This window comes from Colletes gigas, unplaced genomic scaffold (assembly GCF_013123115.1).
Source record: "Colletes gigas isolate AHSC1104 unplaced genomic scaffold, ASM1312311v1 Colletes_gigas_Sc00015, whole genome shotgun sequence".
NCBI classification, from domain to species: domain Eukaryota; kingdom Metazoa; phylum Arthropoda; class Insecta; order Hymenoptera; family Colletidae; genus Colletes; species Colletes gigas.
The window spans coordinates 2,248,057-2,273,561 of NW_025106644.1; the positions used below are offsets into that span (position 1 = coordinate 2,248,057).

Sequence of the window (25,505 nt, forward strand, 5' to 3'; positions counted from 1 at the left end):
CAAATTATTTATATAGTTTATTAAATGTATTTCCTTGACAACCCTGGGAAAAATTTTAATGGGGGATTCTAGGGGCCAAAATAAGACGAAAATCAAGAACATCAATTTTTCGATTGAGGCTTCGTTAAAAAGTTATTAACATTTATACAGCTGCGTGCGCCAGCGTCTCACATGCATAACTTTAAACGTTAATAACTTTTTAACGAAGCCTCAATCGAAAAATTAGTATTCTCGATTTTCGTCTTATTTTGGCCTCTAGAATCCCCCAATAAAATTTTTCCCAAGACTTCAATACGAAATCGGTATTTTTCTGCGTTTTTAATTTTTCACGCCTACAATTTGGAATCTAAAAATCGAAAAAAATTCTTGAACACGTATCTCGATGACCACAACGCACCAGATTTTTTACGTAATTTTCGGACTCGATTAAACACGGAAAACAGGCACAAATTCGATAATCCGAATTTTCCCCATTAACCCGGACCGATTTCGTATTGAAGCCCCGGGAAAAATTTTAATGGGGGATTCTAGAGGCCAAAATAAGACGAAAATCAAGAATACTAATTTTTCGATTGAGGCTTCGTTAAAAAGTTATTAACATTTATACAGCTGCGTGCGCCAGCGTCTCACATGCATAACCCTAAACGTTAATAACTTTTTAACGAAGCCTCAATCGAAAAATTGGTATTCTTGATTTTCGTCTTATTTTGGCCTCTAGAATCTCCCATTAAAATTTTTCCCAGGGTTGACTGAACACCTTAACTATTCAGTTTAACAAACTCTGAATTGTCAGGTCCATTTTATTTACAACTGAATAGCTTTCAAATTACAAAAGATTTAAGAGAAAAAGGACACTTTTTAAACACTTTTCTACGCCCCCTTTTTGTAATTTAAGATTTGCACGGAAATAAAATGACTCTGATTTAAGGGATGGATTCTTACTTTGGACGCAGTTGAAAAGCACCGAAATACGTCACAGTTCTTAAGTTGGACCGATGAACATTTGTGGAAAGTTCCGTCAAAATCGGCTTTCTTAGTCGCGGAACACGCCGACAAACTTTGCAGAGAAACTCGCGAGACATTCTGTGTAATTATAAAAGTCAAACTTGCAAAGTGCCTCGAAGTAAACTGTAATTAATACGAGTAACGAAGTTGCGTTTGCATTTGCAAAATATGGAATCGAAGGGCCTCAAGAAATCGGTGAATCTTAAATTATCGAGTTTCTTTAATTCTGTTTTGTCGTTTGTATTACGAGCTCCTGACTGTCTCAATTTGTATTCGGTGATTATGGCTGTTTTGGCACTGTTCCTTGGCTTTAATGCAGTGGATGCTTTGGGTCACTATCTCGCCGGAAGATAAATGTTTCTTCAGGCCTCGATTTTATTGCTGCTCGGGTTATGATGCAGTCCACGGCGCAGTTAATAAATTCTAAGTGCTCTGTACCAGCGTTCTCCATAAAGCTAGTATGCTGCCTCTGTGCTTTATGATTCCACACAGATTGTTGCATCCCCTCTAATCTATCTCAAACGTTTATCAGAATTTTATGTTTCTATCGAATGAAGAGACCATTTGAAATAGTAAACATTGATATATTCGCATGAGTAAACACTATTTGAAAATATTATTTCATTTAATGTTTAAATATTAGTTCGTTTAATATTTAAATGAATTACTATTTTATTGAATGTTTAAATGACGAAAAAATGCTATTTGTGTTTTCAAATGTGGAAAATAAGACAGGAAAATAATGTTTCATCGAACAGTAATATTTCACTAAATATTATTTGAAATAATGGTATTGCAACTAATAGTGTTGCAAGGAAGAGGTTCTTGTCCTTTATTTTATTATATTTTTGTGTTTTATTATTTGTGTAAATAGCTGGAAACATTAAAATTTTTAAAACACAAAAATATAATAAAATGAAGGACAAAAACCTCTTGTTTGCAATACTATTAGTTGCAATACCATTATTTTAAATAATATTTAGTGAAATATTACTGTTTGATGAAACATTTTTTTTTCCTGAATTTTAACGAAATGATTGGTTCACAATTACTATTTCCATATGTAATTGCATATAGTGGGGAATAAAAATATTTACATAAAAATATTTCGATTTACTATTTTTGAGATGACTCTGAAAAAGATTCATTAAAACATATTTCCAATAAAAGTCATAGTTCATTAAAGCTTCATTATATTTTTAAAATACATACCCATAACATTTTACTAGTTTTATTAAAATCTCCAGAGTATAATTTCCCTCGTACGAGGGATGTGCCTTTGAATATGAAGGTCCACGAAAAAATCCACCGTGGTATAATAAATTAAGCTTTTGAAATGCGCAATATTTCCACGGGGCACGCTAATGCACAGAGAGGAACCTTTCAACATTAAAAGGCCGAATGTCGCCTCGCGGAATCCTAATAATGCATCCTAAAAATTCAGAAATAACAAATAAAAATATTAAATCACTAATGGACTTTTTTATATGGTTATGCAGGTACATTTTGGCTGAAAATCAAATTTTGGCGACTGTGGCCACCGTGGATAATTGGTAAAACAGAAAAAATGGCGAAAATTTTTAATAATGCATCCTAAAAATTCCTAATAAAATCATAATTAATAAATAACAAATTTTAAATCACTAACGGAATTTTTTAGATGATTATGCAGATAAACTTTGGCTAAAAATCAAATTTATTCAACTATGGCTACTGTAGATAATTGACAAAACATAAAAAATGGCGGAAATTCCTAATAATGCATCCTAAAAATTCTTAAAAATTCACAACTAACAAATAACAAATTTTCAATCACTAATTCAATTTTTTAGATGGTTATGCAGATAAATTTTGGCCAAAAATAAAATTTACCCGACTGTGGCCACCGTAGATAATTGGTAAATTATAAAAAATGGCGGAAATTTCTAATAATGGATCCTAAAAATTCACAACTAACAAATAACAAAAATTTTAAATTATAAAGAGATTTTTTTAGGTGATCATCCAGATAAACTTTGGCTAAAAATCAAATTTATTCAACTATGGCTACTATAGATAATTGACAAAACATAAAAAATGGCGGAAATTCGTAATAATGCATCCTAAAAATTCTTAAAAATTCACAACTAACAAATAACAAATTTTCAATCACTAATTCAATTTTTTAGAAGGTTATGCAGATAAATTTTGGCTAAAAATAAAATTTACCCGACTGTGGCCACCGTAGATAATTGGTAAATTATAAAAAATGGCGGAAATTTCTAATAATGCATCCTAAAAATTCACAACTAACAAATAACAAAAATTTTAAATTATAAAGAGATTTTTTTAGATGATCATCCAGATAAACTTTGGCTAAAAATCAAATTTATTCAACTATGGCTACTGTAGATAATTGACAAAACATAAAAAATGGCGGAAATTCGTAATGATGCATCCTAAAAATTCTTAAAAATTCACAACTAACAAATAACAAATTTTCAATCACTAATTCAATTTTTTAGATGGTTATGCAGATAAATTTTGGCCAAAAATAAAATTTACCCGACTGTGGCCACCGTAGATAATTGGTAAATTATAAAAAATGGCGGAAATTTCTAATAATGCATCCTAAAAATTCACAACTAACAAATAACAAAAATTTTAAATTATAAAGAGATTTTTTTAGGTGATCATCCAGATAAACTTTGGCTAAAAATCAAATTTATTCAACTATGGCTACTGTAGATAATTGACAAAACATAAAAAATGGCGGAAATTCGTAATGATGCATCCTAAAAATTCTTAAAAATTCACAACTAACAAATAACAAATTTTCAATCACTAATTCAATTTTTTAGATGGTTATGCAGATAAATTTTGGCCAAAAATAAAATTTACCCGACTGTGGCCACCGTAGATAATTGGTAAATTATAAAAAATGGCGGAAATTTCTAATAATGCATCCTAAAAATTCACAACTAACAAATAACAAAAATTTTAAATTATAAAGAGATTTTTTTAGGTGATCATCCAGATAAACTTTGGCTAAAAATCAAATTTATTCAACTATGGCTACTATAGATAATTGACAAAACATAAAAAATGGCGGAAATTCCTAATAATGCATCCTAAAAATTCTTAAAAATTCACAACTAACAAATAACAAATTTTCAATCACTAATTCAATTTTTTAGATGGTTATGCAGATAAATTTTGGCCAAAAATAAAATTTACCCGACTGTGGCCACCGTAGATAATTGGTAAATTATAAAAAATGGCGGAAATTTCTAATAATGCATCCTAAAAATTCACAACTAATAAATAACAAAAATTTTAAATTATAAAGAGATTTTTTTAGGTGATCATCCAGATAAACTTTGGCTAAAAATCAAATTTATTCAACTATGGCTACTGTAGATAATTGACAAAACATAAAAAATGGCGGAAATTCCTAATAATGCATCCTAAAAATTCTTAAAAATTCACAACTAACAAATAACAAATTTTCAATCACTAATTCAATTTTTTAGAAGGTTATGCAGATAAATTTTGGCTAAAAATAAAATTTACCCGACTGTGGCCACCGTAGATAATTGGTAAATTATAAAAAATGGCGGAAATTTCTAATAATGCATCCTAAAAATTCACAACTAACAAATAACAAAAATTTTAAATTATAAAGAGATTTTTTTAGATGATCATCCAGATAAACTTTGGCTAAAAATCAAATTTATTCAACTATGGCTACTGTAGATAATTGACAAAACATAAAAAATGGCGGAAATTCCTAATAATGCATCCTAAAAATTCTTAAAAATTCACAACTAACAAATAACAAATTTTCAATCACTAATTCAATTTTTTAGATGGTTATGCAGATAAATTTTGGCCAAAAATAAAATTTACCCGACTGTGGCCACCGTAGATAATTGGTAAATTATAAAAAATGGCGGAAATTTCTAATAATGCATCCTAAAAATTCACAACTAATAAATAACAAAAATTTTAAATTATAAAGAGATTTTTTTAGGTGATCATCCAGATAAACTTTGGCTAAAAATCAAATTTATTCAACTATGGTTACTGTAGATAATTGATAAAACATAAAAAATGGCGGAAATTCGTAATAATGCATCCTAAAAATTCTTAAAAATTCACAACTAACAAATAACAAATTTTCATTCACTAATTCAATTTTTTAGAAGGTTATGCAGATAAATTTTGGCTAAAAATAAAATTTACCCGACTGTGGCCACCGTAGATAATTGGTAAATTATAAAAAATGGCGGAAATTTCTAATAATGCATCCTAAAAATTCACAACTAACAAATAACAAAAATTTTAAATTATAAAGAGATTTTTTTAGATGATCATCCAGATAAACTTTGGCTAAAAATCAAATTTATTCAACTATGGCTACTGTAGATAATTGACAAAACATAAAAAATGGCGGAAATTCGTAATGATGCATCCTAAAAATTCTTAAAAATTCACAACTAACAAATAACAAATTTTCAATCACTAATTCAATTTTTTAGATGGTTATGCAGATAAATTTTGGCCAAAAATAAAATTTACCCGACTGTGGCCACCGTAGATAATTGGTAAATTATAAAAAATGGCGGAAATTTCTAATAATGCATCCTAAAAATTCACAACTAACAAATAACAAAAATTTTAAATTATAAAGAGATTTTTTTAGGTGATCATCCAGATAAACTTTGGCTAAAAATCAAATTTATTCAACTATGGCTACTGTAGATAATTGACAAAACATAAAAAATGGCGGAAATTCGTAATGATGCATCCTAAAAATTCTTAAAAATTCACAACTAACAAATAACAAATTTTCAATCACTAATTCAATTTTTTAGATGGTTATGCAGATAAATTTTGGCTAAAAATAAAATTCACCCAACAGTGACCACCGTAGATACTTACTAAAACATAAAAAATGGCGGAAATTTCTAATAATGCATCCAAAAAATTCCAAGAAATTCACAACTAACAAACAACAAATATTAAATCACTAACAGAATTTTTCAAATGGCTATCCAGCTAAACATTGCCTAAAAATAAAATTCACCCAACAGTGACCACCGTAGACAATTACTAAAACATAAAAAATGGCGGCAACGATCGCCAGAAAAACAGTTTACCCCTTCGTTTCGATACTCTCTGCCTTACGACGTGTCATTTTCATGGAAATTCATATTCCAGGTCACGGATCGCTGAGAAGTAAGACCGACTTACTTGCAGGGGTCCAAGGTGAGGCCCCCGGGGCAATCCTCGTCGGTGAGAATGTCGCACTCGAGGTGCGAGCACACACACGAAAGAGCCCTCGCGACCGCGATCGAGAGCACAACGATGCCTCCCAGCAACAGCAACGAGGCCCTCATTTTTCCTCCACCGTTTCGATCCTCCGCCACGCACAACACGGTTTTATATATTCACTGCCCTCTGCGTGACTCGCGGGTGTTTTTAACGCCGCGAGAACGTCCACCGAAACGCTCAGTTCGTCGCGGGGGGACTCGCAGCACTGTGCATCCTCTCAGCTCCGATTCACCACCTGCACACCGCGACACGTGCTCTCACTTTTCGCGTTCGGGTTACACTACGGCGATAAGCGACCTTCCATCGGGTTCCGCGAACCGAACGTTCCTCGAATTCGTACCAAGCACGAGACTCGCGAACGCGACGGTCTAGGAATATACAGAGATCCCTCGACCATCAACAAACACAACGGAACGTCGTTTTTGCTAAACTCAAGTAGCTTTAGGGGGAAATCTTATCCATCAACTGGGCTACTGAAGCTGTAAAATACGTTACATTTGACTTCAGGTCGATTAAAATATTTAACAGTAGTTTCAAAAGGACAATAATATTGAGAACTGACTACTGGAGTCGTAGAACAAATCTGTGTATCTAGGGGAAACAATTTTACAAGTCTATAACAGAGGAACAACGCGAGGATTCCTTTCATAAGGCAGTTTCCACTCAACGACGTACTCGAGCAACTTGCAAGTTGCAAACGTATATAAGGGTTGCTAGTAAAAGTTGCTTCGTTTCTCCCTGCAATGATAGTCCATATCCCGAGCACTTTGGACGCAATCAATTTTACAACAGTCTAAACTAAACGGAAGTTTCCCTCCGCAAGAAAAGTTTCAACAACCTTCGAACAACTAGTTACAAGTTACAATCGCGTGAGGAACAGAGTACGGATTCCTAGGATCCTTCTTTACCACCCCGGATAATTGCAATTACAAACAACAGAAACGAACCAAGTATGGACGAAAAGAAATCGGCGTCGATCGCGGTTCCCAAACCGGTCGGGTCGATAAATCGCGTCGACAGGGGGGAATCACCGCCGTCAGAAAGTTCGCCGGGTCTCGTTGCAGCGGTTAAATTACAAGGGTAGGCCGCGAACTCGGCGAAACAGCCGCAGTGCCGCATGCAACCCTAGCCGCGGTCGGATTTCGAGGACCTCGATGCCGTTTTCGCGCGCGCCGTTTCGATACCGCGGTTATATTTCCCGATGGATGCATCCACCGGTAACAAGAATCGCGATGGGCACGCGGAACGGGGTGAGCTATAACGCGACGAATTGCACGCCGGCTACGTCCACGCTGTCGTCCCCCACGAATTCACCGACTTATTGCCTCGCTTCTTGCCTCGATCAGAGATACTCCTGACACCACTGTTCAACACATCTTCGGTCCTGGGTGCATCGTGTGATTAAAAACTTGATCCCGATCGCAGGAAGAGAGGCAGCAGGTTGGTCGTTCACTGAAAACGATTTTATTTCTTTTTACTCGAGGATCCTAACACAGGGGTAGGGTTTCATAGATGAATACGGTTTTAGAGTGTAACTATCCGCGAACGGAGCAGGATGAAACGATCCTGACGGATGTATGGGAATATTTACGAGAATATTCGTTGCGTAGGATCGCATAGTAATCCCCGATGGAAGCGCGTTTTTCCTTCGTCCCCTGCGCGCTGTATCTCCCTCACGCTCGCAGCAACATCGCGGACACGGTACCACAAACGTATCCCGGCGACGACCAGCACGCGACGCGCTCGATGTTCAAGACGAACGTGCACTGGTCGACGATCAGCGTCTACGACGCGGCGTCGACCGCCTCGACGCCCCGCGTCGGCGCCCTGACGCGTCTGCCTGCCTTCTTTCCCCCGCGGGCCGTTTCTTTTACCTGCGATTATTGTGCCAGGGCGAACTGCGTAACTCGTCCAACCCCTGATTAGTTTCTGTCGTTCGAGAACCCACGGCGGACTTAATTTACACGGTCCTTGTTCCTCGTGCATAAACAAAAACACAGCGGTATGTGCTTTGATTATACGAAACATCAGCCTTCAACTGGTAGCATCTCCCATTATTCCTCGAAGCTCCTTTACGGTAGTAACATCGCGGATGATCTGAAAGATGAAATATGGGTACATTAGTCATTTGACTATAGAGGGTGTTCAGACCTGGAAAAAATTTTAATGGGGGATTGTTGGGGCCAAAATAATACGAAAATCAGGAATATCAATTTTTCGTTTGAGGCTTCGTTAAAAAGTTATTAACAGTTGCGCCTGTAGATACGCAATTGTTGATAACTATTTTAACGAAGCCTCCATCAACAAATTAGTATTCCTGATTTTCGTTTTATTTTGGCCCCTAGAATCCCCCATTAAAATCTTTCCCAGTGGTTGCAACATCGAAACAGGATGATCTGAGATAAAATATGAGTCTATTAATCGTGCAACCACGTGTAAAATACAGAGAATATAACAAAATATTTTATCCAGTGTACCTACTATTTTTTCTTTCTCTATTTGACCATCAAATGGGCAAGTCAGTTGTTGCTTCTTTTTAAAGAAAATAAATGTTACCTTTGGCTTTAACTTTAATTTTAAAGCTGCACAAATCTCTGCACTATACTCTAAGATTCTAGGAATGCTTTCAATGTCGCCGTTGGGTTGTCCATTGTGAGCAGCGCGCTAGACTTCAGCAAAGGCTACCGACACCTTTGTAATTATGCCGCGTTCTGGAACGGTCTCGAACCTTCGAGAAGGTGTGTTTTATTCGAGAGAAGACGAAGCGAGGGACACGTGGCCAAACTTGATCTACGCTCTGACCAAGGAGACGAGTCGCCAAACGTAAACAACCTAACCCTGAATGTGACCCGTAAGCGCCCTTTGGCAGACAATGACTACAGTCGTGGTGCGGACTACTGTGCACAGGGGCAAGAGGGGTCCATCTGTCTATCTTGCTCCCTTGCTCTCAGGCAGTCCAGGTGCGTGTGCAACTGCCGCGACGAATAGCGAACCAGAATTCAATGTGTACGTGGGAATTGGTGTACCCCCTCTACTTTTCTCGCATTCCTGCCACGGGACTTCCAAGTCGAGGACCAGTAACATCTAAATAATTCCCCAAATTACCGGATCATCATCTACGCGTAATGTAGGGTTACTAACAAGTAATTATGAAATATTACTTTTGACTTGTTCCTCGTTCCGGTCGCCGCTGCGTGTTTGTAACGAGCAAATAACCTGGTCGGTGGCCATCCTCCCGGTGATCGAAGGGGAAGATGCTCTCGACCGCAAAGGGGTGCGTGACGACCCTCTGCCAGACGTCCTAAGCTCATCGGCTGAAACAAAAAAGACCAATCGAGATTTTATTGGGAGCCTGGTAATAGATTGCAATAGAATTGGCCGCGCAAAAAAGTACAAAATGGCGCCTCTTGGCCATTTCAAAGTACAATCACTTATTGTTTGCGTTATAATTTTTTATATATCGAGGTGGTTGTGTAATTGAATTTGCAATCGAATTTAGGCACATTGTGCAAAATAAGATACCTTTGATAAATTTTTTTTTTTTTATATTTTTGTTATGATCGACGAACGCCTTAAAAGTTTACTATGATAAACGCGATGCACGCTAGAACCTACTAGAGAAATTTCTCGGCCGGGAGGAGCAAAATTACCGGCTTGTTTTGATGGATAAGAAGCTCGTATAAAAAGAAAAATTGGATGGTCTAACGTCGACCTGGAATATCCCGTGGATGAACCATCTAGTTGCCAGCGTTCTTATAGCCAATTGCAGCCCACTAACTCTAACAAATGTACCCGGGTATCGTTCACACAGATGCGCTCACCCTTTCCATCTTGCACTCTCAAAAACAATTTTTCCTCTATGCGCGTCGCAAAACGCAATTTGTCCTAATGTCTACGAAACGTCCTCGCTCGATGGATATGCCATTCTTTCGCGAGAAGAAGGCACAACGTGTTTACATCCCTCCCCACTCCTGTTGTCAGGAGTCAGCCAATCAGCGTGCTGCAGCAAGAGTGGGGATGTAAACACGCTGTGCCTTCTTCTCGTGGAAGGACATTGTGTTTGTCCATCGATAAAACGATAATACTCCTATCCCCCCCCCAAATTCCAACATTTATATTCATCCATCTAGAAAAAACCATTAAAAAAGAATTTAATCTTTCTCGATTACAATTTCCTTCTTGTATAAATTAAAAATTAAAAATCTTATTCTACATACATATTCTAATATATTTATAATTATATATATTTTAAATACATCCAACATTAAAATGAAATATAAAAGGATGTGCCTTAATTCATCTCCAAAGCGCAACAATGAGCATTTAACAACTAATAATTTATTTCTTAAATTCATAATACATTTTAAAATTGAAACGCGACAGAATATTTCAGAGCAACTCGCGCGAGCTGTTATGTACAAATATTGCTTGTATAGAATTCATTTCCAAAGACACTCGTACGCATTTAATAACTAGTAATTTATTCCTCGGAATCGTGAAATATTTAAACATTTTACTGTCGTAGAGAAATTAAAAGAACTTACTTTTTTGTTATGCACCTCGTTGCACGAAGGTTAGACATTTCGAAGTGTCGAAGCGTTCTGTAATATGATTGGCTGGGTAGGGAGTCTGCGCAATGACGCTTCGTGAAGGTTTCGAACATGGCGGATGGGAAATTCGTATCCGTAGAAATCGTATGCCCAGCACACCCAACGAAAGCATTTATGCGAATATATTCGTTGTCAAAGCTTCCAGCTATAACATGGATAGTTTATTTTTTGTATCTGTAACGCGAAACAGATGTTTTTATCGTTGATTTACGGAAGAGAAACGAACAATTTAAATCGTTCAAAATTTGTTACGTATTATGCTTTAGACCCGTAAAAGAACGTATAATATTACTTTCTTCTTTCAAACTGTAAACTAAGACATCCCTAATGACCTTACGATTGCAAATTTAACGTAGATAATTGCATTTTTGTAAAGCGTTTCGTGTTCGCTGGACGCGTTCGAATATAAAACGTTCTACATTGCAAAAGAATGCAAACGAAAGCGAATACTCACGCTGGGGACTTGTTTCTCGAGTTGAACAACCTGAATTCGTGGAGGGAAACGGGATTTGCTTAATTTTTGCTTAAATATTCCTCTTTCGAGCGGCTCTGAATTACAAAGCGTGCGTAGCGCGCGAGGTCCTGGCGGGAAGTGAACGACAGTATGGCCAACTTCCGGCTTCCCGGCTAACTTCAGAGTCACTTCCGCCTAAAGAATCCGACCAATCAGAAACCGACTACATAGGCGCCATAATAATTTTGTGACCGGTTTTCAATTCAATTGAAAATTGCACGCGCGATAATACGCGGCAGTACTTTCAACGGTGTATTTGAGGTTACGTACTGGTCAATGTTTACAGTAAATTGTTAACATCTATTAATAGAACAGATATGTAATGTTTAAATGCAGTTCCATTAGAGTTTAAGATATTTTAATTATCTCGTAAGAGAATCATAGTATATTTCTTATTATTAAGATAAATCAATGTACGTGAAATGGAAGCACCCGCTGTAGAAAGTCTGCCGTAAGTAAATATTACCTTGTTTTGCCGTCTTAATGAAAAGGAATACAGCTTTTATGGTTCTTTAAGAATTGACCCTGTTTGTACAATGACTGTCATCGTCTAAACATTATTTTTAATTCAGTTACTGTAAGGAATTGTGGTTCTTAATATCGGATACGGTATGCCGGTGCGAGAGACAGCTCGTCGAAGATGAAATTAAAAAGGAAACAAAACTCCTCAAGGAAGGTCTTCTATATTTTAAACCGTACACAGAAGCGTCGCTGCAAAATATACCCAAGAACGATCCTTCGCCTCGAATGTACGAACTAATTAGTAAACTTGCTCCTCTTCTGGTACGTATTACGAAAAGCTTTTCACTACTTTTTTTATTTAAATATTGTCAGAATTGTTTTCCTGTTTTTCTAGAATCTGGACGCTACGATTACGTGGGACCTAGTTTGTAATTTCATAAAGTACGAATATCGCAATTGCACAGAAACGTTCGCGTCTCAGCTTGTGGATTATACTTCCATGAAAGTGTTGATCAACGATATATGGAACTTTTACTATTCCGAAAGAATGACCCTGATAAAATGCCTAAAACTTATGGTCGAATATAAAGACAACGAACACCGTTACCAAAAGGAATTCGCCAAGTTTTTCGATAGCGTTCTATTCGGAACGTTGTTGGAATCCATTCAGAAACAAATAGAAACATTGAAGACGGTGAACCCACCTGTTAGATCCCAACTATGTACGGAGGAGTATTTGCACAGGTTATATAACAGCAGCCTTGTTGAAATGCGAGAATTACTTCACATATTAACGGTCATCATTCATGATATACATATTGCGGACAGCGAATTTTTGAAATTTTACGAAAGCATCGGGGTTGGTAACGTACTAGAAGAATAAGTCTGCGTTACAGTACTGTTATTAAATAAATTCGATTATTTTACAGGGGGAACCAAGGCGCTTGGCAAGCACAAAAAGTCACGAGGACAAGAAAGCAATTGCAAAGAAAATCAAAGAAATACAGCACAGTCAAGCGGCTCTATTTTTGGTAGCATTGGACGTCAGAAAACAGTGAGTATTTTGCACCGTAACCTAAAATTAATCAGAATTTTAACGTTAATATTTTGTTTCTCAGTGTCGACATGGAAGATTGGATACGAAGCGTTAGAAACAGCATGCAAGAAACCTTCGAGCACAAATGCATCCGCGACAGTTACCCGCAAGACAGCCCACTGTTTCTGTCGTGGATGTTGGCAAATTACGCCATCGATCCGGAAAATATGGACACGTTAAACCGATTCAAACCGTTCGGTATCAAAGCCATACAACTCAACGTCTTCCATTACTTGCAGGATTTAATGAACACCGAAATGATCTGCGAAAAGACTCATTACGCGGAAGTCGTGCACAGCAGCGTGTACAACCTCCTTACCTTGGTGTGTGCGTTCGTGGACGAAGAAAAACTCAGCGTACTGAACGGTATCTTCGATGCTGTTGCCGCCACGATTCAGTTCCCCAAAACGGCGGCGCGATTTTGGGAGGAACGGGACGACGGTTTATGGTTGATCTACAAGTTCGCGGCTGAACAATTCCCGTACGAATTCGAGCCACTGACGAACATTGCGATCGGTTTGGCGAGCGCGTCTGAAGCGAGTGCTGAAAAAATCGCGGCGGAGCTGGACAATCTCCAGTCGCTGACGCTGGAGGTACCGCGACAGAGGGACCACAATAAACCCTTCAAACCGTACGAGCAAGAGTGTATGATCCATAAAAACTCGTACGCGATAGCTGAAGATTCTCTGCGCGAGAATATACGCATGTCCAGCGACCGCGAGGTGGTGATATTTCGGCAGAAAGCGTGCTACTGGGACGCCTTGCACTACAAGATAGAGCAGCTCTTCTCTCAAGCTGGAGGTGGGATCACGAATATCAGCGAGATGACCAAAAACTTGCCCGAGATCGTATCGCAAGGGTTGAAGTTACTGAAAACTCTAGCCAAATATATAGGGATACCTCAAAGTATGGTCATACCAACGGAGCTAAGCTTCGAGATCATCAACAGATTCTCCTATCCAGTATTACCCGAGGACAAGATGTACATATACAAAATCGTTGCAGCGTGCATCAGTATTTCATCCGAGCTCGTTCTAGAGTATCCTGAAGAGATACTCTCAAGGATGCGCGCAGGCGTTTATCCAAGGTTCAACAACCGTTACCAGAAGACGTTGGACTTCGCGGAAGCCGTTTCGTTCGACGGCGGTATAATCGCGTCCTGGCTGTCCTCCATCGAAACGATCGCCCATTCCTATCCAATTTTGAACGCGTACTTGGATATCCTGTCGAAGTACTTGATCAGGAAGTACAACGAGGAAGCTTTGTACACGGTTGAGATTCCAGGAATGGTGTTCTTGTTGCAAGGTGTTCTGCCTAAATTGGATTCTTGGTACTTCGATTCGGACGCGGAGAGGACCGATCTATGGTTGAAGAGCATGTTCTGTCTTCACAGAGCTCTCGAGTCTAGTCTACCGAAAGAAGACATACGGAATGAATTGCAGCTGGTGGTCGCGTATAGTTTATTGTATCTGGAGCCAAGGCACGCGTTGCTGAAGCTGATCCGCACGGGTGAACGTACACTGCACAATAAAATGATGGCTGAAACTGATTGGATCCGCGGTAAAGGGTTCAAGGCGATCAAGAGTGTACAGCTGGCTCTATCTGTGGTGAATAGATTGCTGATCTTCAGGAAATCATTGGGACTGGAGACAGGAGACAGATCTCCGTTGGAAGCTGCCTTGTATTCTTCGCCTCGTGTGCCCAATGGTCTCTTAATAGTGCCCACGATCGTTAACTATCTCTATGTCTGGTTCAGTCCACCGTTGCAAGCCATGGCTGTCAGGCTGCTGAAGAAGTTTGCTGAAGGATCTTCCATGTCTCTCCTCGTCTGCATGGGCATGGACGGTACAGCTATCAGAGAAACCTTCGCGTCCCGTAGAGGACTCATGTCGCCAACTTGCGTGGCGGATGTTAAAGTCGCCATCCTCGAGTTGGTCGCTGTTTGCCTGGAGAAGCAACCAGGCCTGACGGAGGCTCTCTTCAACATCGTGCACCCGGCAGAATGCAAACGGATCTTCCCTAGATCGGTCGAGGAGTTCTTCACGGAAGGGTGCAGACAGTTCTTGGTGAAATACTTGAACCGGATTTACGAGAAGGGGGACATCGTGTGCGACAAGTTGTATAATAGCACGATGGCGTTGCTGAGAGCGATGTGGTACCACAGGAACGAAATTCTAGTCAATTTCTTTCGCAAACGAGAGAAGTTCTGGACTCATTTGTTTGCACCTCTTTTCAGAGATCTAGTGCCGGGCGCTAAGGGTTACTCTCACCTGTTAGACATAATCACCCTGGAGCTGTTCAAGAGTTCCGTGCTGGAAGACGACTTCTCCATGAACCTGAGAAAATTTCTGGACAAGTCGAAAGATTATTGGAAGAAGCTGGCGATCTACATACTGGAGGATGTGCATTCCGAAGGCGACAGGTCGTTGAATTACGAGAAACAGGACACTAGTATCCTGCATTCCCAGTACGAAAGTAATCTGGAATCCTGGTACAATTTCATCGTCACGCTGACCGATGAAAGGATCGCGACCAACTATCCGGTGAACGTGATCCAGGCGCAGCTGATAACGCAGCACTCTCTAGGCTCGCTGTTGGAACGGGTGAAACAGTCCCACGACCTTGGTAGCAGAAAGATCACGATGTTGCTAGCGTCTCTGTCCCTGCGTTGCATCACCTCTTGGAAGCAGATATGCGTAGACGACTCGAGGATCTTCAAGACAGGCTTGACGCAGCTGATGCAGGAGATCGGCCAGGCCTACCGCAGCTACGGGAAGTCGTTGCGTCAGACGCTGATGTCTTTGCTCCTTGGTTGCGTGCAGTGCGTGAAGAAGACGTTGCGCGAGGACGCAACGAGCCTCGAGTACCTTCTGGCGCACTCCTGCACAATCGCAGCCAGCGAGTTGGAGCAACTGAGGGAGGCAGCCGTTCAGTTCGAGAAACGGAAGCAACAGCAGCCGATAGAACGCACGGTGGACGAGAAGGGGACGATCGGTAGCGTGACGGCCCAGAAGAACGCCGATGAGATGAACGCGGAGACCCTCCGTGGAATTCGCGAGAGTTTGCCCGCCACTTTGGCTGTCTGCATGGTCACGCAACTGTTGCGGTCCTACGTGGAGCGCAGCTCGCTGTCGAAGCAGCAGCGCAAGTCAGGATGCGTGCAGCTACGGCAAATGATACCCGAGCTGATGGCCTGCATCGGCATCACCTTGCAGAAGTATCCTTATCTGAGATTCAGCACAGCGGCGCTCAACCTGCTCAACCTGATCGTCCGTTCCCCGTACACCCTCCACCCTATCAACGAGAACGACATTGCAAAGCTGTGGCTGAGCCTGATTCCACCCGCTGACATCGGCAACAGCATGCTGGACTCCTTGTACGACGACTGCACCAACGGGAAGTGGCGTTGCCAGGATTGGTGGCCGCTCTACACCCTAGGTTTGGAGTTCCTCACTGGATTAGTGACCAGAGAAACACCCACAGTCTATATAAAATCTATTGTCATGTTTCTTGACTCCCACGAGCACCAGTTGATGGTCGCGTCGACGTTGCTCAGACACACTGCGGACCTTTTAGCTGCTGATCTGGTACAATCCTTGGTTGCGCTCATCAACATCATGGCCACGCTGCCGTACGTTTGGAACTCGATACAGAAGAGCATATGCGAGACACTGATCAAGTGCATGTACCTGGCGTACGACAACACCGTGAACCTGCTGCTGCGCCCGCGGATCCTCAAGTTCATCATCGACGGTATCAGCATGGAGAGCGCGGAGGAGCTCGAGTCCTGCGACAAACGTTCACCGAGCGACGAGCTGAAGCTGCTGGTGAACAAGCTGATCATCATAAACACGACCTGCGCGCTCAGTTTCGTTTACTTCTCGCCCAGACTGAACACCCTGGTGGACACTATATACACCCAGGACTTCTGGTACACCCCCATGGCGGAGATGAACTTTGGACCGCCACAGATGAGCATAATCTCCGGTCCACGGTTGACGTACGGCACCATCATCAGCTCCACGCAGCTGTTCACGCAGGCTCTTCACTCCAGGTCTCAGCCAGTGAGCTCCTCGTCGGTGTCCTTCGTTGGCCAGAACGACAAGACGGATTCCGCCAAGAGGGAATGGGAACACGCCACTCCTGAAGACAGAAGGATGCACACGAGCAAGGATCTCAGGAGGATGATCCACGCCGCTTCCGGCTCGGCTTCTAGGTCCTCCAACGTGGCTGGGGACTTTCTTGCGTACGTCAGCGGCCTGGACGTGACTGTGCCGCTGTTGAGCAGCCCCAGGTTGGTCAGAAGGCCTTACGATCCTCTCATTTGCGAGAACACTATACTGTCCAGAGCAACAGCCTTGACCAGTGGTAGACACGTCACCAAAGGAGGTGGATCGATCACTGGGAAAAGCGGCAGCAGCCCTGTTATTACCAAATATCAGAAGTTCAGCGATCCTTGGTTCGAATCTATGGACGAGAACAACACGAGGCTGGCGCTTGAAATCAATCTCGTGTTGATATTGTGCCAAGCCCTAGAGGGCGTCAGGAGCCCGAGGATCGCTCTCAGAGACCGTCAGCTGATAGCGCGGGAAACGATCACGGAACTGGGAGTTTTCTTCGATTTCCTCGAGCACCGAGGCACGCCTGACAACTGGCCAGTGAAAGGATCGTTGATCAGCGCGGATACAAAGAGCGTCAGGACGATAGATCAGTCGGTCGATCCCAGTTACAATATTTTACCAGCCAGATTGAAAGAATCGCACAGAGAGGCACTCGAGGAGGACATTTTCACTACCGGACGGTTCACGACCAACGTCAGCAGCGTACAATTTCTACCGCTGATGGGCAAGCTGCTGAAGGCTGTCGTGGAGTCCTTGGACTTGATACAGTATCGATAGCGACGGTTACAAAATAGGACGAATTACGTGTTAAATTAACACTTTACCGACCGGTAGCGGTTGATTAATCGGCTATCGGTCGGTAAGCGTTGGTCGGTAAAGAAGTTGATTAATAGGCTATCGGTCGGTAATGTGTTAAGAATAAACGAAAGGAGAAATTTGGCAGTGTACAAAAGAAACAAAGTTTTTTTATAATTATTCGGTGTACGTTGGAATTCGTAATAAAGTAACGATTTTTATTATAACCTTCTTGTGCTCGTATAAAGGATAAAAAAAGTTTGATAAAAAGAATAAATCGAGGGAGAAATTTCGAAATGTGTATAAAACGCAGCGACTCTTCGCCCTCGGTGCCATGAGGCTTTACAAAGGTCGAGGAGAACCACTGGCGCCAAATCACCAAAAAAAATTTTAACGATCACCGTTTCGTGCATTCTCGCAAATAAAAAAAAAAAGAACAAGTTCTCAGCGAATTTAGTTTAATTCAATCATGTCTCATTTCGTCGGATTCGCGTAACCCGCGTTGCGGAACTGGATTTTTTCTGTACATTTAGTACCAGCGACAGAACAACGTTTACGTTCATCCTACGTGTGTTCGCGCACGGCGCTACAATTCTGCGATCACGATCGTTCAACACTTAAATATTTATAGATCCGAGAACGCGAATCGATGTTAATAATTTAAACTCGTGTGTTCCTCTCGCAAACTTAATCTACGGACAACGACGGACACAGTTACCGGAAAGTAGAAAGCAGAGAATGGAAAAAGCTACGGTAATTCGCGTCCAAGTTCCACTCACCGTCAAACTGTTCGTTTCCTTTTTTTTATTTTTTTTTTTTTTTTTTCCGTCCTTCTCGGTTGATCGACATAGCTTTAATACCTCTTTGTGTTCGTTACGCGCGAGAACGTACATTTTTCGCTGACGCGATCGATAGTCGTTACTACGATACAGTATAAAAATATAGAATTCGTGATATCAACGAACGTTATATGTTACGACGATAGCGATGGCGCTAGCGACGAGCTGAACGCGCCGCGCAGTGACATTTGACGCCTTCCAGGCTGCGAACCCGAAGGTCGCGTTTGACGCTAAGGGGGCAAATGAGGTAAAATGTTCTCCGGCGACGGTGAATCGTGGGTGTCGTTGGTTCTCGACGTCGCCCGCGAATGGTAGAAATTATTCGAGGTAACGGAACTGACGACGGAGCTGGTGGTCACCGTGTTGGCGGTACCAACAGCGGTGACCGTCGGCGCGGTGTTCGCCGTGGCGTTGATGGTGATCGTCGTCACGATGGAGGAGGTAGAGTGGCCTCGAGAGGCCAGGTTCGACCACGCGTGAGGATTGGGACAGGCAGAGTCGGCCGGGGAGCAGTCGGACTGTCGAGTCGACGAGGTACAGTACGCAGGCGTCGTCAAAGTGGTGGAGACCAATCCTGATGGCGATCCGCTGGCGATGATTGGCGTGGGCGGCGGTGGAGGAGGGGGCGGTGGCGGCGGCGGCGGTGGCGTTGGTCCGTTCAGATCCGCCAACGGATCGACGGCGCCACTGTCCCACGGTTCCGTGGATTTCGATTCGTCGTTATTCACAGCACTAGCGGTCGACCGTTGCCGCTTGGCGTCACCGTACAACAAACAATGAACATTCGGCGAGCTGCTGCGATCGCGCACACCCTCCTGCTCCTCCAGGAATCGGTCCATATAGTCCCTGCTTACGATTCAATGGTCTTGTCATACTTCAAGTTTTCAATCACGACACGTTGGAAAATGCAAATGAAAGAGAGACTGTGCGACTCGAACGAAAGTAATCCATCTATTTAAGCCGCGAAAGAAGATAAAAATACGACATGTGTTGTAATAATTTAAATAAAATGAACAACTTCGTTTATGAGAACGATGCCCCTATCGATGGATAGAGAAAATACTCACGTGATGCCAGGATGCAACGCGTACTTCTTCTTCTCCAGACGGGCCTTGTACGTGAATATATCGTGACGTTCCGTTTTCTTCCACAGGTAATAAAATTGCACTAATTCGCCGACAGAGCGCGTCCTAACCTGTAACAAGAACAACAACAATGAATCAAAATAATTTTTCGTTTCTCGAGACGAGTCAAGGTACGTACCTTGTTCTTCTGTATCAGATGAAAGTCTTTCCCATAAGTTCGTAACCCGGACTCGAAGTTGTGGCACTCCTCTTCCGACCAGAGGCTAACTGCATCAGTAGGCGGTACAACGTTCATTCTACGCCTTCTCAGCGCTTCTTCAAGATTATAGCCACACTGCAGCAACAGATACAGCGCTTGTTCGTCGTCTCTGATATGGGACCCCGTAGGCAGAGCACCGCCCTTCACAGCTGGCAACTGTGCCCGTTCCAAGAATTCTTCGGTTTCTTCCTCGGGTATATGGCTAGGGTCCCATAACATCTTGTCCTCGTTCTCGTATGGCAATGCATCGTCGTAACGACAAAGACCTTCTGGTATAGCAGCTTGGTAATCGTTACCAACCATAATTGTCTTTTTCCATTCCTCTTCGTCCGGGCTGTAATCACAGTCGTCCTCTTCCTCCTCGCTCTGTGGTCGCGAAACGCTTCGCAATAATCTTGAGGTACCGCTAACTATACTACCGCTAACTATTCCATCTTCGCCACCGTCCGCTGTGCCGCCTCCGACACTGCCCTCTACACCAGTGACGGTATTGTCGTCCGTCGTACAGCCTCCGTGTCCAGTCATGCCGCTGCACTTCGCGGCGACGGTGCTCCCTATCGTTGCGGTCGTCCTCGCGTTTTCATTGTTGCTACAGCCATCCATCATGGAACACTCCTCGCCTTCTACCTCCTCGTCGTCGTCGTCGTCATCGTGGATACGGTGCCGTCTGCTATTGTCACCAGCGACCACGCTACCAGCACCGCCCCCTTTTATCGCCGATCCCGACACCAACGACGTCGAGTCCTTCCCTTTCACCAACATTTCTGTATAAAATTGTTTGAGATCTGGCTCGTTACTAGTCGCGTCCGCCTCGTCGTCGTCGTCGTCGTCGTCCGCGTCATTGTCACCCTTATCCGAATACTGTCCCTCGACTTCCGGGTCGCCGCTCCCGGATGGAATTAACAACCGATCCGAACTGTTTGAATTTTCCGTAGACGGATCCCCGTATCCGTACATTGCTAGTAGGTCTTTTAGTGGCATATCACCTTCCTGAAAGAAGACAAGAACGCAAATGATCACCAAGCCGGATGTAGCAAATAGACTAGGCATACGAATCTCACTACGAGAACGCACTTTGAGTCCAAAGTGTTGTAGAAACTTATCATAATTGTAATTATTTATGGGCTTGATTTTTTCATTTCACAGGCTTGATCCTAGAATAGTTGGGATCAGAATCTTGTTACAAAGTGAACATCGTATATATATTAATTTAACTCAGAAACCGTAGAATTATACCTTTTGCAAGTTGGACAACTCGTTGTGAGAATCTTCACTACCTTCTAAAGCTTCTTCTTCGTCTAAAGTCCGTTCATCGTCAAAATCATTTACCATCATTTCCGTCGCTGGGCCCATATCATAATCTCGATCTGCCCTGTAAAACGTTAAATACTTAATGATGCATTTCTTCTTTTAACACTTTATCTACCAGTAGTGGTCGAGTGGACGAAAACCGTCGTCAACCAAAAACCTATTAATAGGCTATCGGTAGATAAGCATCGGCAATCGTAAACTCGATTAATAGGCTACCGGTCGATAAAGTGTTAAGCAGCGATTAACAATAAAAATATCAAGATTCATATTTACTAACATGTTTATATCTTTTGAAGTAACTGACGTGGTAACATATCGCATTTATATTAGAATTATGTATCTAATATATGCACAGAGCGACGTACACCATTAGAACGATGTAGTAGGTTGTCCTTAAACTACCTGCATTGTATATGTTGTTTCATGTAATCAACGTAACGGAACGGGAAGATGTAATATGGAATTTATGACGCATACCTAACCTTAAATTCGTATGACTCGTACTGAGTTTATGGTCACAGTGATAATTCATATTTCGATAAACGATATTAAGTACGTCTAAAAGTCTTTCGTTGCTGTCACTTCATGCTGTACGGAATATACACTACACCTCACTGAAAACCTTTCGTTTCGATATCGTACATATTCACAAAGAGTGTTGAATCTTTCAAACGGAAACGCTTCGCAATACATCCAACATATTTTTTTTTAAGGCACAGTTTTAACGGACGAGAAACGCATTTTCGGTCCGTATCAATGGCGATGGCACACGTTTGTTATAAACTTTGAGGAAACAAGTCGAAACACACACGATTCATTATTTATATTCATCGAATGTATCGTTACACTCCTGCAGCACTCTAAAAAGCGGGAAAGACACGGAATCATCCTGTCGACCAATCACGATCGCTCAAAATCTTCTAGGGAGCGTTTTACCATTGGCCGTGAAACAGGTTTTCCCAAATTGATTCGTTGTGAATCCACCTTTGCGTAGCACAAATTTTGAATTAATTTTTAATACTCAAATCGTGTAAATATATGCATTAATATGTATATATATATATATTTAAATTATATTGCGAACACGTTTAAATATTTATAACAGAAATGTAAACGTGCGTTAAGAATATTTAATTATGTGATGCTTATGTACATATATGTATGTATATATATATATAACGCTTCTTGTTAATAATGTAACGCACAGTAGTTCATTATACTTTCTATTGAAATTAACGATAGTAATATAAGTTTGAAAAATTTTTACTTTTGTACGATTCAGTGTTGCTCGAATTATTGTATTTTATGAAATACTGTATAATAAAGAATAATATTTTATATGTGCAATATGTTCTCTTTACCAGTGAGAAATAATTATTTTAAAAGGGAACTGGTAAATATATTGCGGTACTTTTACATTTAATATGTTATTTCAATAATGCGTTAATCTTTCAGACTGATAATAGAAAAGTGCTGTTAGTTTTTCAAGCGATAAGGTAAATTTTCGTAATTGGCATGTATAAACAGAAATATTTTTCTTTGTAAATATTTGTCTTTATTATAGAAACACAGCCACGCAAAAGGATGAAGAGTACCAATATATTAAAAGAAGTAAAACTCCCACAATGCATTTCCAACGATCTCTGCCGCGTTTGCCTATTCCCAAACTACAGGATACGTGCAGAAGATATCTAAACGCGCAGATACCTTTATTATCCAACGAACAATTAGAAAAAACTACGTCTTACGTGAATGAATTTCTTGAAACGAGCGGTGTTGATTTACACAAAAAGCTTATCGAGAAAGACGCTAAGAATCGTCAGACTAGCTATATCAGCGAATGGTGGTTCGATATGTATTTAAGAGATCGTAAGCCTTTACCCATCAATTACAATCCATTCATAGTTTTTGCGCCAGAGGACAAAGCAATATATAACGCACAGTTAGTGAAAGCTACGAATCTTATTGTATCGTCGTTGAGATTCATGAAATCGTTAAAAGAGGGCATTCTGCCGCCAGAAGTGTTTCACCTGAATCCCAAAAAATCAGATACTGATTTATTTCGTACTGTTACGAGACTACTGCCGTCCCAAATCAGTTGGTACGGAGCTTACTTATTCAACGTAAGATAATAGATACGTTAGATCTTTGTTCATCACGAGACGATATACTTGTCTTGAAATTAATAATTATTACAGGCTTATCCTTTGGACATGTCTCAATATCATAACTTGTTTAACACAACGAGGATACCAAAAGTAGAAAAGGACGAAATTTATCAAAATACATCTGCTCGGCACATAATCGTAATGAGGAAAGGACATTTCTACTCTTTCGATGTGTTGGATGAGAATGGCTATATTTACGACCCAAAGACAATAGCAGCTTGTGTGAAATCTATATTAAACGACCAAAGACCAGCCAGTAAAAGCCCTATCGGAATACTTACAACTGCGGAACGTAATCTATGGGCTAATACCAGAGCTCGTTTATCAGAAGTTGGTAACCGAGACCTTCTGCAGAAAATAGACTCCGCTGCATTTATGATGATACTGGACGATGCATGTAACGGAGAAGATTACAATGAATTAGTTAAGACATTCCTCCATGCAGACGGAACAAACAGATGGTTCGACAAATCATTCTCTCTAATTGTCTCGCAAGACGGGCATGCTGGAATAAATTTTGAACACTCGTGGGGAGACGGAGTAGCCATTCTACGATTCTTTAATGTACGTAAGAATTTTGAGCAGAATAATCGTGACATTTGATTGGCATTATTTTTCCAGGATATAAAAGACGATATATCCAAACAACCAAGATTTCATCCTAACGAGGCTGATTACGTTCGAAAAGGAACAGTGGATGTCGAACGACTCGAATTTATCGTAGACGATAAACTTAAAAATATTGTTGATACGCAAACGAAGAAATACGAGGAATGGACGAAACGACTGAGTATCGATCATATGATATTCGAGAAATTTGGTAAAGGCGAGTGTAAGAACTTTGGCGTAAGTCCTGATGCGATTATGCAATTGGCTTTCCAGTTAGCTCTGTACTATCAGGACAATTGTATGGTGCCTTCGTACGAATCTTGTAGCACAGCCGCGTTTAAGCATGGTCGAACGGAGACTATTAGGCCCTGTACGATGGAAACGAAAATAACGTGCGAAGCTATGGCTCGGAAAAGTAACAAATTGTCCAAGTCGGAATTGAAACGGTTAATAATTAATTGCAGCAACGTTCATAACACGCTCACCAAAGAAGCTGCTATGGGTAATTATAATCTATAACTCATCCGGTGTTATGCTTAATCGTCAAGAATCGAAATTAACAACTTCTTTTTACATTTACAGGCCAAGGATTCGATAGACATTTGTTCGCATTGAAAAAGATTTGGGAACAATCAGATTCCCCTAAACCAGCTATTTTTCAGGATCCAGCGTACAATGATATAAACAATAATATCTTATCCACTTCCACTCTTTCGAGTCCAGCCGTAATTGCTGGTGGATTTGGGCCAGTAGTAAACAATGGATATGGAATCGGGTGAGACACACTTCCTTTATTGTTTATATAAACATATCGCCTGCAACAAGCTAACGTATAAAGTAACTTTATCTACAACATTCAACTAATGTTCAGATACATGATTCAAGATAAGAGACTGGGATCTGTGGTGACGAGTTATAACAACCATTGCAATTCTAGCGAGTACGTAAAGTGTCTGGAAGAGGCGTTTAAAAATATTAATCAGGTATTGGCCCATTGACAATAACGCTATCAAATATTTGTAATTGATATTCAATTACTATTGTATTCAAGTTCGTTGAACATACGTTACACATTTATAAGAACCTTTATCACTGTTAATTACATATACAATCGTGAATTTTTATATAATGCCGTTTGAAAACCTTTTTTTATTATTGTCAAATGAATAAAGAACTATTTTCTTCATCTTGTGTCGTTAAATGAATTCCGCTGATAAATAAGATTATACGTACTATATTTTACACATAAAAATAAGTATAACATAATATTACTCTTGTTTGATACATTTTAGTTTGGAAAAAACATATATACATT

At 40.7% G+C, this 25,505-nt stretch overlaps 4 protein-coding genes across 8 annotated transcripts in view; 2 read left to right on the forward strand and 2 right to left on the reverse strand.

Annotated features, from left to right (window-relative positions):
- Positions 1–8,061, reverse strand: part of LOC122400008 (cysteine-rich motor neuron 1 protein) — a 653,650-nt gene extending 645,589 nt beyond the window's left edge. For both annotated transcript variants that reach the window (XM_043401167.1, XM_043401166.1), the window contains exons 1-2: positions 7,913–8,061; positions 6,241–6,556 (exon numbers count right to left, since the gene is read on the reverse strand). In XM_043401167.1, coding sequence (XP_043257102.1) covers positions 6,241–6,386 — 146 coding nt within the window. In that variant the 5' untranslated portion in view covers positions 6,387–6,556; positions 7,913–8,061. The remainder of the gene's footprint in view (positions 1–6,240; positions 6,557–7,912) is intronic.
- Positions 8,062–11,764: 3,703 nt separating this feature from the next.
- On the forward strand, positions 11,765–18,154 carry LOC122400010 (nucleoporin Nup188). Its single transcript, XM_043401168.1, has 5 exons — positions 11,765–11,896; positions 12,018–12,228; positions 12,302–12,766; positions 12,837–12,961; positions 13,026–18,154. The coding sequence occupies exons 1-5, from the start codon at positions 11,868–11,870 to the stop codon at positions 17,899–17,901; spliced, it is 5,706 nt and encodes a 1,901-aa protein (XP_043257103.1). The 5' UTR covers positions 11,765–11,867; the 3' UTR covers positions 17,902–18,154.
- A 7-nt stretch (positions 18,155–18,161) lies between these two features.
- On the reverse strand, positions 18,162–22,231 carry LOC122400012 (mesoderm induction early response protein 1). 4 transcript variants are annotated; one of them, XM_043401172.1, is made up of 6 exons: positions 21,896–22,231; positions 21,691–21,815; positions 21,339–21,474; positions 20,022–21,092; positions 19,826–19,953; positions 18,162–19,607 (listed from the first exon to the last, which is right to left on the reverse strand). In XM_043401172.1, the coding sequence occupies exons 2-6, from the start codon at positions 21,732–21,734 to the stop codon at positions 18,989–18,991; spliced, it is 1,998 nt and encodes a 665-aa protein (XP_043257107.1). In that variant the 5' UTR covers positions 21,735–21,815; positions 21,896–22,231; the 3' UTR covers positions 18,162–18,988. The 4 variants fall into 4 exon arrangements, with proteins under 4 accessions (XP_043257107.1, XP_043257108.1, XP_043257106.1 ...); XM_043401173.1 differs by having other exon boundaries at positions 18,162–19,604; positions 21,891–22,231; XM_043401171.1 differs by having other exon boundaries at positions 21,891–22,231.
- A 389-nt stretch (positions 22,232–22,620) lies between these two features.
- On the forward strand, positions 22,621–25,437 carry LOC122400011 (carnitine O-palmitoyltransferase 2, mitochondrial). The gene is made up of 7 exons (XM_043401170.1): positions 22,621–22,806; positions 22,869–22,909; positions 22,978–23,536; positions 23,612–24,145; positions 24,203–24,692; positions 24,773–24,965; positions 25,062–25,437. The coding sequence occupies exons 1-7, from the start codon at positions 22,753–22,755 to the stop codon at positions 25,186–25,188; spliced, it is 1,998 nt and encodes a 665-aa protein (XP_043257105.1). The 5' UTR covers positions 22,621–22,752; the 3' UTR covers positions 25,189–25,437.
- The last annotated feature ends 68 nt before the right edge of the window (positions 25,438–25,505 follow it).

Excerpts from the sequence above, each read along its gene's own strand:
- LOC122400010 (XM_043401168.1), top strand. The coding sequence starts at position 11,868 with ATGGAAGCACCCGCTGTAGAAAGTCTGCC. Across the intron at positions 12,229-12,301 it reads GTAAACTTGCTCCTCTTCTG|AATCTGGACGCTACGATTAC; the intron begins GTACGTATTACG and ends CTGTTTTTCTAG. Across the intron at positions 12,767-12,836 it reads AATTTTACGAAAGCATCGGG|GGGGAACCAAGGCGCTTGGC; the intron begins GTTGGTAACGTA and ends ATTATTTTACAG.
- LOC122400011 (XM_043401170.1), top strand. The coding sequence starts at position 22,753 with ATGTGCAATATGTTCTCTTTACCAGTGAGAAATAATTATTTTAAAAGG. Across the intron at positions 24,693-24,772 it reads CACCAAAGAAGCTGCTATGG|GCCAAGGATTCGATAGACAT; the intron begins GTAATTATAATC and ends TTACATTTACAG. Across the intron at positions 24,966-25,061 it reads AACAATGGATATGGAATCGG|ATACATGATTCAAGATAAGA; the intron begins GTGAGACACACT and ends ACTAATGTTCAG.
- LOC122400012 (XM_043401172.1), bottom strand. The coding sequence starts at position 21,734 with ATGCGATATGTTACCACGTCAGTTACTTCAAAAGATATAAACAT. Across the intron at positions 21,475-21,690 it reads ACTTCAAAAGATATAAACAT|GGCAGATCGAGATTATGATA; the intron begins GTTAGTAAATAT and ends AACGTTTTACAG. Across the intron at positions 21,093-21,338 it reads AGTTGTCCAACTTGCAAAAG|GAAGGTGATATGCCACTAAA; the intron begins GTATAATTCTAC and ends GTCTTCTTTCAG.